The sequence below is a fragment of the Hyposmocoma kahamanoa genome, unplaced genomic scaffold (assembly GCF_003589595.1).
Source record: "Hyposmocoma kahamanoa isolate Upper Pololo Valley unplaced genomic scaffold, ASM358959v1 115, whole genome shotgun sequence".
Taxonomy (NCBI): Eukaryota; Metazoa; Arthropoda; class Insecta; order Lepidoptera; family Cosmopterigidae; genus Hyposmocoma; species Hyposmocoma kahamanoa.
Genome location: NW_020653389.1, coordinates 175,315 through 188,712, shown reverse-complemented (window position 1 = coordinate 188,712; position 13,398 = coordinate 175,315). Strand labels below are relative to the sequence as shown.

Sequence of the window (13,398 nt, the reverse complement as noted above, 5' to 3'; positions counted from 1 at the left end):
TGGTTTCTTCTACAAAAGAACGCTGAAGTATCTTGCTGGATGTTGGAAGGACTAAACGGGATGAGTACATCAGTACTTTGGGAACTAGGAGGTGAATTACTGTGGTCACTTCGAAGATTAGACACACCTGTGTATACGATAGTTAACCTGGAGCCGTGACAACAATTTTGTTTTGTAGTCACACAGAAAAACAAATATAGTCTAGGACTATATGATCATTGACGTCGCCGTTAAGTCGTCGGCAATATTCGGAAATGCTCGGGTGCCTTTAGCTGTCGTCGGCGCCCCATTCGGATGTCGTCTGGTGAGTTACATCCGTGTTCCAGTTTCAATTTGCAGGAAACCGATTGCGTCGGCGGCCTTGTTTCCGCTCTTATTGCATTTAGTTTCTGAGCTTCTTCTGATTGGTCTAATGTTATTTCGGGACCATCATTAGAAAACACCTAGATAGTTGTGGTCACATGAGAAAACCAACAGATAACTTGTGGTCACACTTTTCTGGTACATTGTTGTAGGATTTTGATGAGGCAAGAGTAAATCAGTTACACCAAGTCCTGGCGTGTGTGTATTAGTTTGTATGTTTATGTGTGTTTGTGCGTTTGTATGTGGGTATGTGTGTATCTGTCTGTGAAAATAATAATAAAATTGATTAGTCCTCTCACAAAAAACACAAGCGTAAAAAATGCTGTCTGATCGATAATGGCGTTGTGAGAAGGATTAAGAACATTCCCACATGGAGGTTACTTTTGATTCCTACACTAGGCATGGTTTGTCTTGCAAGCAATTAATTTCACAGAGAATTAAATCATGTTAGGCGAAAATGTCTTTAGGAACAATGAGTATTTTGTTAGTAATAGTCTGTCTTTTTTGAAGATGGAGTCAAACGACATGAAATGAAAGTGTTGCCCGCTTGTAAGCAGTTAGTGATTGTAATCGATAGATATTATATCGAGTATCGACTGAATGTTGGTTACGCTTATAAAATAAATAGACGAATTCATTTTCACACACGTTTCATATGAATCATTATCGACTCATTGTTCGTCCAACTGCTGGGCACAGGTTCATTAGAATTATTATTATTTTTTAATTTATACGTTACATATACTAAATTTGACTGTATGTGTATAAAAAAATTAAATAAGATACATATTTTAAAGTTTTCATTTGAATTTAATATACATAACCAAATCCGCCTGTCGTTAGTTAGTTTGGGTGTAATTTGTGGTTATCAATGTGTATCCATGGCACCCGCGACACGGGGTTTCCCTAGTGCGGGGCTCTGTTGAGTGTGTGCGTTATTATTATTGTTATTAAAATGCGTATGACTAAATTTATTTTGATACTAATAGAATAGACCCACTGTCAAAATAAGAATACAATAACGTAATTAGTGATCATTAGAACGTCGTAACATTCACAATTGAATTATTTTTAGCAAAATTTTACCTTATTTCACAATCTATCGATAAAAGTGTCAACAAGAACTACATGACTATGTAAAATTTTACGAAAACTGGCAACCTTGCAAATGTCATTTCACCCCATTCTTAAAAAAAAAAAAACAGCTATAGAAATTGTACTTGGTACTTGGTGCAACGGGCTGGTATCCGCAACTCGACGACAAAGCGCCTATTTTGCGTGATAGAAATTGTAATTGTTGAAGTTATAATATTAAACTTTAAAAATTATTTTACAATATAATTTTTTTTTTTTCGTTAACAATCTCGGAAATAGAAGACGCAATTGCACATACAAATACGTTTTTTTTTCCTATATCTATGGTGTAAGCAAATGTGATCCTACTTAGAATTTGCTCGATTTATAGTGTAATTACATATTAGAACATTTCTTTTTTGCAAATGCTAGCTAAAACTTATGGTAAGTAAACACTGCCTCTCTCACTAAACTTAATTTTAATGTAACCAAACAAGTTGTAGCATTGTAAAAACTAAACAGTAGCTAGAAATTCTTACACATCGTTGTAAATATTTACAAGTTTGTAGCATTTTAAATAAAACATACAAACCCCCGCTTGTCTCTCAATTGGGTAGGCAGAGACTACGGACCAGTTAATTAGATATTTCAGAAATCTCAGGGTGTGCTGGGTTCTAAGGTCCGTGATACTATAAATATGTGAAGAATGTATTCTTAAAGATCAATAAGACACTAACGCGTTGTGGCTACAAAAGCAGTTGAAAAAAGGACTAGAGGAGTTCCAGGTACAGTTGGGGTCTAGATAATAAATTGTTATATATCTGAAATGAAACTTTTTAACCGACTTCAAAAAAGTAACATGTAGGTAGTTCTCAATTCATGTCTAGATGTTAGCTAAAAAAAACTTAATTGATGAGTTAATTGACATTGTACAGTTAAATCGCTGAAGAAACCAAAAAGGCATGTCTAGCGTGTAGCGGATGTAAGTCATAGTCTTTGCCAAAAGTCGGATTTAAAGTTGTCTGACTTGTCGTGTCGTGATGCGTCAGAACGGTATTGGTTTAATATACACAACACAAACCGTCACGTCAGATTGCGCCACTAACATAAATCTAATCATATTAAATATATGAAACCGATATCGTTCTGACGCGTCATGACACAGACAAATGTAAATCCGGCTTTACCCAGAGGGAGATAAGAGGTTACAATACAGATGTAGTGAATAAACATTCAACATAATATTTTCGAGCGTTGTTGCCGCGTCTATAAGTGGTCACGTTTATGAAATATAATAAAAATAATTTAGCAGCAGAGCTCCTTGTGGAAGAGTTCATCTAGGGAAGTACTACCACAACAACACCTATTTTTGTCGCCTGTGAGAAATAAGTTTAAGGAAATTAACATTCTACACTAGTGTCACAGTACATTTATGAAAATGTAATTTATGTTAAGACGAATAGTAATTTATTTATGATAGTGACAGGATTAGTGATTGGTTTGCTGTTAATAACCTACTTCTTAATGAGAAAAAAACAAATTGTGTGAAATTTACATTACCCAATGTTAGAGAGACGGTTACAAACATTGTAGTTAGAAACGAAAAATTGAATCTTGTGGATACAGTTGTATTTCTAGGTATAACGTTAGATGCTAAATTGCAATGGGGTCCCCTTATAACTAAGTTATCAAAACGGTTCGGCTCTGCAGTGTACGCGATTAAAAAAATAAGGAAACTTTCAGACGTCGAAACCGCTAGATTGGTTTACTTCAGCTACTTTCACAGTCTAATGACATACGGCATTTTGCTTTGGGGTAATGCCGCCGATATCAATAGAATCTTTGTCCTGCAGAAACATGCAGTTAGGGCAATTTACAATCTGGGCCCCAAAGTATCTTTGAGAGATAAGTTTAAGGAAATTAACATTCTTACACTAGCTTCACAGTACATTTATGAAAATGTAATTTATGTTAAAAGGAATAGTAATTTATTTATGAAAAATAGTGACAGACATAACATTAATACGAGGAATAGAAATAAACTAGCTGTTCTTGATAGTCGTGTTCACAAAGTCATAAATTCATGTATACGCTTCTATAACAAGATTCCGGTTGATATACAATATTTGCCATTCACGAGGTTTAAAGCTATAGTGAAACAAAAACTTTCTACTAAAGGTTAATTTACAAATTCTGCGTACTTGGATGACAAAAATCCGTAGTAGTAACCCGTTTAGTTCATCGAGTCTCGATTTCCGATTTTTGAAAGCAAAAAAATATATTGTAAATGTTGAATGTGTACAAATGTTATTTACAAAGAGCAACCCCTAGAGTGTCTTGCTAATTCTTCTCAGGGGAATCAGCCTTACGAATGAGCGGTCGACGAATGTGACTATATCAGGTGTAAATAATTCTTACCTATGAAATAAAGATTATTATGATTTTGATAACTGGGTTCTAGTTTGAAGGATTCTGGTGAAACAACAGGTACATGGGACTTGTCACATTTATGTCTCAGGATACTCTTAACAGAATGTCAAACGTATAAAACAACGTGTGGAGCAGGTACACCTAACGTTCTCTTAATGCCTATTCAGTATAATGACGCGTTCAGGGTTCTTGAGGTTGCCGCGTCACTGTAGCGCGTCCGGGATGTTCGCGTACGCGACTGTTGATGGTTTCTGTGCGACGTTGCGTAAGCGCTGCGCAACATCAATGCGCATATTGCGTGCCAGCCGCCACAAAGTACTGAACGTTGTGGCTAACACATGGGACAATGGTCTCTGAAGGCACTAGTCCTCTCTACATTTAAGTTTACGTACTAACATAATTATTCAAGTTTTATAATACTAACATAGTTATATAAGTTTTGTATTACTAACATTCTATGGATCTTTGTGCTATCTGAAATAAATTCATATTATTTTATTTTATTTTTATTTTTAAAAACCTGCCATTGACACTCTATCGACATACAATTAAGATGATTTAAAATTAACGGACCTTAAAACCTCGTCTCAAACTTTTTTTCTAACTTAACTCTTTCACAAGTGGTTCTATAGTAAAAGTAAGGAATTCCCTGTGCTATGAGTACCAGAGCAAAGGAATTCACCCCGGGACACTAACCAGAACACCCAGACCGGAAACCAATTTCGAATAGTTCTTTTCCCAAATTGGTTCGACCGAGAATTGAAAGTGTGACTCCCCATCCAGCGCCCACAGTGTAAACCGTTAGGCCACCGAGCTTGTCAAACTGCATTGCAACAACTATATTATAAATGTGTTTTTTCGATGTTAAATGTATATTCGCTATATCTGCATGTAAAAAATTAGACAGGAAAAAACATTTTAAAAGTGAGACCCAAATACGTGCTAGTGTTTATAAAAGCGCTTAAATATTCTCTTATAATCGTCAATGATATCCAACTCGACGGTTTCATGGCTTCCACACTGCAAAGAACACAATATAATAACGAGTTCTAACTACAAAATGGTGAATATTACTCAAGAAAAATAGATAAGTTCCTGGGAAGAATAAGTGAGTCAGAACATTTCGCACCCCTCATGGAAGAACGGTTAAAAATGTTTACTGCTCCATTAGATACAAAAAAATATAACCCACATCCTCTCCACTAATATTGTAGATAGAGTTACAAGAATTGGAGAGCATGTGGGTTATATTTTTCAATATCAAATGGAGCAATAAACATGTTTGACGTAACTCCACTTAAGCCATTCTTCCTTGAGGCGTGCGGTTTAGCGACACGATCGCTTCAAACTGGTCAAAAAAAGGCTTCAAATCCACAACTGATTTAAAAATTTACACTAAGAGCCATTAGCGAGCACACGGCGTATTTTACATGTACCGACGACATTCGTTATCTGCGTGTATACGCACCGCAGCCGCGCTGTAGCGTAGTATTGCAAACAAGAAGCTTATATACTCCACTGGAGTTTACACTAACAATGGGACCGAGTTGTAATTTTTCAACTGGTGTTACTCGAGTTGAAGCTCGAGTTAACTGGAGTCGGTGTCTGACAGAACAACCGCGAGTCGCGAGTAGAACTCGAACCGACCATTCACCGAGTTGGACATGATCGGTTGGCCGACATCGACTCGAGCGTGTTCCGAACATCAGTCGCCGAACAGACCGAACAGCCGACGCGCTGTATGAATGAAGAATTGGACTCGACGGAAACCGCGCCGAACTAGCTCGAGTTCACAAAAAGCTCGTCGTGTGAGTAACTCGAGTTAAGTAACTCGACTCGCCCTTCGCTCGCGACTCGAACGTTCTCCGAAAGCATCGAGTATATATATATATATCGAGTATATATATAGTATATATACATAGTAACCAGAAATACAGACGAAATGTCATTTAATTTGTTTGAAAACTAATCTGCCATATCATTACCGTGACAACTGCGCTCCGATTGGCTAGCCCGAGTTCGAAACAACTGACGGGTGTCGTCAATGGGTGTCGTCAACTGTTTCACTTCAAATCGACCAGTTAACTTGAGCTTTGCTATAATGGACGGAAATTGCAAAATATTTAATATTTAATTACGATGAAATGTGATCCTGTACGTTTTGTAATTTTTGTTGGAAGTTTTGCTGTTTTTCCTCACTCCAACGAATGGAAAAGCACGCCATTGTTAGAGACATTATCTTTATTACAATAAATACAGAATATTTTTTTAAATATACGGAGACGTACACACAGGTCAGTAGTTGGCCTGTCTATATTTCAGTGCAAACGAGAGTTGATATTTATAATATCGCTAATGTGTTACCAGGAATATATGGCCCTTATTTCGTCTCTATTTCTGGTTATATACTCGATGTCCGAAGGTCACCGAACCGACCGATTAAGAACGAGCAGCCGTTGCGCATTGTACTGTATGAATGAAGTATTTGGCTCGGCGGGGCGGGTATATACCGAACTGAGTTAGCTTGAGTTCATAAAAAAGTAACGCGAGTTGACTCGCTGTGGGAGTAAGTCGAGTTAAATGACTCGACTCGCCCATCGCTAGTTTACACTTAGAATTTCATGTAGTTGCCTCATTTAAAAAATTAATTGAAATTCACAAACAAAACTAATATTAAAACTATCTCTTATTAAAATGCGCGATACTTAAATTACGCGCGACTACAGAGCGTCTGCGGCGCGTATAGGTATGTATTTGTCTTCTACTGTTTTTTTTTCTGTATTTTGTTCACATAGGCAACACAGAGTGATTATATGGTGTTTCATATCGTAATTCATTCCCAATTTAAAACGAAAATTTTCGAGAATAAAATTATTTAAGTACTCACTTTTGATATTTTTCGTTCTCTTCCCGAAGTTTTTCAATATCAGCCTTCAGCTTTGAGATGTGCTCCGAATAGAACTTCTTTTCAGCCACCAACTCTTCTTGAAGTTGTCTGGAAGATGTTGTATAATTAAAATAAAATTGTGAAGTTAAGGTATGAGGTATGAGTATGCGCTATGCTGTTACAGAATCCGCCATCCATTCCGCTCTTTGTCGTCTGACTGAAAGTGCCATGAGGCTGATTTTCAATAAATCCGGTAAACTCTTAAATATTACAATAAGTCTTAGTTACTATATTGCAATAAATAGTTAAATATTGCAGAGGTCGGGAAGTAAAAGGTTACAGGACAAGTATGAGATATAAATGTTTATTATACGAGTCAGAAAATCCCCCTTCCCGCCGAAACTTTTCTCGCGTAATGCGACTAAAGAATGAAGCAGGATGTATAACAGAAAAAGTAATCAATTTTCATGGATTTTCAGCTGGAAACTATTTTTCCTTGACAAATTTTGCTTCTTGTTTTAAATCCCATTATTGTGTTTTCGTTCTTTTACAATTTTTTTTTGCTTGTTAAGCAACATACCTGTTAATGCCCTTCTGAGCCTCGTAGGCAGTTGCCAGCTCGCCGTCTTCGTTGATAATATCCACGTCAGACCCGTAGTTGGATGACGCCAAAGACTTGAGGTTCACATTCTGCACAGATACAATATTTGTTAAGCTATTTTCAAAATTCAGCCTACTGTACAAGTTCAAGCTTTAAAATTATGATTATGATAATATCTTGCAGGAAACTACGCTGCCGAATTAGGGCGCGTTCCCATTGCCTATTATGTCGTAACGTTTTATCTATCGAAGGACGACTGTTGCGTCTAGCCTGTTCCCATATCACGACTATCTGTAGTGACTGTGTCGTGGACGCTTATTTAGTCATTGAATAGTTCCCATTAGAACGTGACGACAATTTATCGGTTCAAGGCAGTCGCCTTGTCGTTTGCACGACTGAATAGTTTGAAGCTGCAATTATCTGTCGTTACATTTTTATTTACCGTCGGACGGTCGTTCTAGCTCTTCCCATTGTCACGTCAGTCTGTCGTCGTAACGTCAAAAAAGTCGTGAACGAGAGTTACTCGTGTTTTACTATATGTGAACAACTTCATATAAATATACAAGCCACGATACTTTAAACTGCACGACTATCTGTCAAACATAGTGGGAACGCGCCCTTAAGCGGGCTTTTTATTAATTAAAAAACATTTCTCATTTACAACACAAAAATACATTTGTTTTCCATTTTTTACAATAGGCCAAAATAACATGAGAAATTTACAAGCGAACTCCAGCTAGGTTTGTCCTTAGCACGAATTAATATTGCTACAAAGATCAAACAAATACAAAGAAAAATTTCTTAGATCTAACTGGACTCTAACCAGTGTCTGTTGACTCCTTGGCTTTTATCGCTGTAAGCGACACCTGTTAGAGACTTGTGAACAAGTGATCGGAATTTTTTAGGGAGTTAATTTAACTAAACTAAAGAATAATGTGGACATTCCTTTCTACAAATCCCGGGACATCTCGGAACTGATTATATTTGAATATGCGTGTTATTTATTGAAATTTAAGTGCATTGGCGACAAATTATTATTTCCTATTAAATATTCGCTACAAATTATTGTCTCAAAAAGCAATATTATAGTTGCATTTCTATAGATATTTACGTATTTAAATATTTTAGCCATTTGAAAATAAACAAATGCTTAGAAAATATACCGAAACCTCTCACGTAAGGAATTAACTTACTGTTATGTTTACTTTCAAACACGGAACTTATAATATACCTAAAAACGATATATCGACAGTGAACTGGCAATCGGTACTATCTTAATTTTGACAACTTTACAGGATGAAGAAAAAAATGTTTGCGTCATTTATATGTACAAGCATCTGAATTATTAAATAAAAATACGTAGTTCTTAAATATTTTTATTACACATACACTACGTATTTGTACTTAATAAACCAGATGCTTTGTACAGCATTTATAAACGACGCAAACAATTTTTTTTAAGTTTTCAAAATTGAGATAGTACCGGTTGCCAGTTCACAGTCGATATCTAAATTAAAAAGCAAAAAAATGGTATTATGACTTGCAACTTACGTCGGAGGTATCGAAACAGCCCCATATCTTTCTACATTAGTTTCATTATAGTGAACCTATCTACCAACCCTTAAGGTATACGACAAGGGCACTATATCCTGTGCGCATACAGGAACTTTATGAGTTCAGGTTCTGACCCCAGATCAGCCAGTGTACAGGGTTGTCACAGACCTCTTTCACTTATATAGATTTTAAGACTTTCGTGGTTATTCACTAAATGATTGACTGACCAACCCGTGACCATGGAGCGTGCAACCGTTCCGAAATATCGGGAAAATAAAAAGAAGTTATACCGTGGTAAGAAACCTGTTACTAGTGATAATCACTCTTTCACTTACTTCATCCGGTTCTTCGAGAGGCTAGTGCCTCTGGTGAGCCCCCGGGTGCACGTACAGTACCCTCCCTATTTGACAGATAGGTATCCGAGCTGTAGGCACACTCACTTCCCGCTGCGCATTGCACAGCTAGCGGTTGCCACCGCATAGAAACAGTAAATAAAAATTTTATATACATTGATGACGAAATGGGTATGTCCGTACTAAGAAAACGTTCATATTTTAGGTAAATTAACTCCTCAATTCCGATTACTGTTGTTCAGCTCTGTAGCTCAAATGGTAGAGCGGTGGTCCTAGTTTGGCATACATGAGCAGGTTCGTGTCCTGTCAAATAGAAGGAATTTTTGTTTGTGTTCGATCTTTGTATTGATAATTATCATTCAATAAAAAAATTAATATAATATATCCCTTGTTTTTAAAGAACAGTCTGGATGCTACCCAGACGATGAAAATAAATATTAATTGACATGGAAACGTCAAATATTGAAATTTGTTAATAAAATTAGATATGAGCGCCAGTAATAAATAAATAGATCAACCGGCGGCGGCGCGCCGACGAACAAGTGTCGGCGGCGGCGGCGTTTCAGCGGCGCGAGCGCAACCATGAAACGAATTTGCATAACGGTGTTCGTTTTTACAAAAACCGTTAAAGAAATACTTTTTCAAAGGAAAAAATAAAATAACATATTTCTATAATAATCAAATATTTATCAGTTCGATCTGGTGCTCTGATCGTACGCACGCGCACGCTTCCGTATTGAACATAGCAATGCCAGAAATTGACAAATTAGTGTTTTAAACAAAACATGTCCTTCTTCGAATATAAAGTCACTAAGTTCTTTCTTAGAAATGCCAATTTCTGGCCAATTTCTGGCCTGATCGAAAGAACTGAAGGGCACGCCGATTGCATTTGGCGGCAGCGGCGGCGGCGGCGCGCCGATGCGGCGCTCATATCTAAATGAAATATAGCTTTTCTGTGCTTCTCTTTAACTAACTAGCTCTGGTCTACTATAATTAAATAAGCTGAAATCTTAAAAACAATATTAAGTAATAACAACGAATAAGTACCATGCAATGTCCGCAACAGAAAGCATGGAGAATTAAAGATAAATTATTTTAAAATAAAAAAATAAAAAACTTTTTCGGTTAACATGCTACATTTGGACACACGAGATGGTGGCATAAGTTCTTTTGGCATAAATACAATTTTTGACTCAATAATGTTTACTTTCTTTTGACATCAATAGGATATTTGACACAACAATATTTATTATCTTTTGACATAAATACGTTTATTTGACTCAACAATGTTGGATGATTCAGTCAATACACTGAAATTAAATCTAAAATATTTTTTTATATCCCAACGAATACTATAGATATAAATGTTTAAATGGTAGGGGGACGCTTAGTCCCTTTTTGGCAGAAACAATCAATAGCATATAGCCTGCATGGCGTTTTAAAAAAAATGAACTAATGGCATCTCTTTCGAACTCCTAATTTCAGAGTACTTGTAATTAATTTATTTTAGAATGAATTAAACTCCAGTTCCATTTAATCCGACACCTATCAATTGCGTTGTCCCGATACGACTCACAGGTGCGCACAGGCTTCTACAAACGTGATGATTTAGGTCATTACACATCACTTCTTCATACGTGAAGAAAAGGCTCTCGCAAAACTTGTACACTCCCCAACTCGCATTAAAAATGCGACGTCAGAGAAGACCAATGACCAGCAGTGTATAACCAGAAATAGAAACGAAATAAGGACCATCCATCCCTGGCAACTCTTCAGGCAAATGGGCCTTATATCACTGTTAAATGTCAACTCTCGTTTGCGCTGAAATCACAAATTAGAAAACTGAAATAGTACAGCGCCAACAACTGACCTGTGTGTACGTCTCCGTATATTCCAAAAATATTCTGTATTTATTGTAATAAAGATAATATCTCTAACAGTGGGGGACTATTCCATTCGATGATGTGGGAAAAACAGCAAAACATCTAATTACAAAACAAACGGAATCACATTGCATCGGTAATTAAATATTAAATATGTAATTTAAGTTAAACTGGTCGATTTGAAGTGGAACAATTGACGACACCCGCCAACTGTTTCCAATTCGGGCTGGTCAATCGGAGCGCTGTTGTCACCGTAACGATTTGGCAGTATAGTTTCAAACAAATTAAATGACATTTCGTCTCTTATTTCTGGTTTATACTCGACGACGGTTGGTGATAGTGGAAAATGGCGATGTCCAAATATAGCTAGTTAGCCTTTGAAACATGCATTAAACAAATATACAAAATAGTAATCATGATTAACAATCGTGAATGTAAGAAAGCTGTCGATGGTTTCTTTTTAGGGGCTTGTATCTTACTCACAACATTTTTGAGCACTTGGTTCCACCAAGGAGCTTGGTTCTGCATCCAAAACAATTATATAAGTAATGTATAATAATGGCAGTAAGACTTCTAGTAGTGATAGAGTTCCTTGTAAAAGAATTCGTTCAGAGACGTACTGCTAATGGTGAGGCGGTGGTAATAGTGAAGGAGGATTGGGCAGGCACACCTCCGCCGCCTCCATAACGAAACGAGGCTCTCCTACGGGCATGCTCTAACGGAAAGAGGTCCTCGAGTCTGGATGACGTGCATTGTGTTTCGGTACGTCATCAGCATGGTCTAGGTTTTAGTCGTTAAGAGTCCTACATAACCGGAAATTGCGTAAATATCTTCTAACACGGTCCTAGTTTGCAACGTGTATATATTTATTAGTCAGTATATTATGTTTATTTAGGTATATTTATTTATACATATCGATACCAGAAGTATCATTTAATGTAAGGGACAAACCGCAGTTTTTCAGGAGAGCAAAAAAACTATTTTATTTTTTTAAATCTGTCTATGATTTTTTACTGTCCGCTCCAATTTTGATTATGTCTAGAGTAAAGTTTCTTAGAATTTCCTCTTCTTTTATGCTATAAACGAAATATTTAGAAATGTCCAGCTGTTTAAAATATAGCATTTCTCTTACATTAAAAAAAGATGTTTAGTTCTGCCATACTTAATTCTATTGTAAAGGATCCTTTACAATAGAATTACGTATAATTTTCTATTTCTCTTCCGCTTACACCGTGCTCGGCGGATTACACAAAAAATATTAGTAACGTACTTAAGGCACAACTAAACGTCTGTGTTTAATGTAACGAACATGCTATATTTTAAACCACTGGGCATTCCTAAATTTTAATAATACCAATCGATAGAGCGGGAACTCCGAATCCAATGATATAACTCATTTTCGACAAAATGTCCGTCACGTTAATTGATTGACTTCTGGAATCGATATATTTATGTAGGTATAATTTATTTATTAAGTAATATATATCGTTGTTTATTTATTAAGTATTTGATAAATTAGAATGGAAATTACATATAATTTAATAAATCTTTATTTGTAAATAGCACATTACTTCTCCCGTTCCGATTAGCTTTCCTCCTTTCCTCAAAGGTTGTCTGGAAGAGATTGCTCTTAGCGTAAAAACCGCCTTTGTTCACATTGATTTTAAGTTGTTCATGAACTTAAAATCTGTACTGTTCTTGTGTGTAAGCAATAAAGTGTATGTCTATCTATCTATAACTTTCGCCTCCCCGTTCGGAGTGTATGAGGATTTCCTGACGTACAAAAAACGAGTAAAGTACCGCCAACGTACGTACGAGCATTACTGCGCCTGCGTTTCGGTTTTGAAGGTACCCTTAACTTGCTGATGAAATTACAGGCACATGGGACTGTTCAACTTTATGTCTCTGGGGCCCAGTGACAGCGCCACTCAAATCTTTAGGTTCTCCAGAGATCTTTTCCTCAGATTAAAAGCTCTGAGTGCTTCGGCAACTTTAACGGGGAGACGTGTAGCTTACCACCAGACGCCTGAGTAGTTTGTTCCATCGCATGTTATCAACAAAAAGTATATAATTATTTTACTGGTTGATTCAGCTTATATACAAATTATATAAGTTGAGTAAAACAGAATTCCTCTAACTATCACATTAATTAAAATTAAAAAAAAACTGTTTTTTAAGTATATTTATCTACACACATATCATAAACCCTCTATGATGTGTTCAAAAACCGCAAATTACGACCAGCATAAAGAT

At 36.4% G+C, this 13,398-nt stretch overlaps 1 protein-coding gene across 1 annotated transcript in view; it reads right to left on the bottom strand.

Moving 5' to 3' along the window:
• LOC113239724 (unconventional myosin-Va) overlaps positions 1–13,398 on the bottom strand; it is a 112,745-nt gene that overhangs the window by 9,385 nt on the left and 89,962 nt on the right. The window contains exons 23-24 of the mRNA XM_026476817.1: positions 7,335–7,444; positions 6,755–6,862 (exon numbers count right to left, since the gene is read on the bottom strand). Of these exons, the coding sequence (XP_026332602.1) occupies positions 6,755–6,862; positions 7,335–7,444 (218 nt within the window). The remainder of the gene's footprint in view (positions 1–6,754; positions 6,863–7,334; positions 7,445–13,398) is intronic.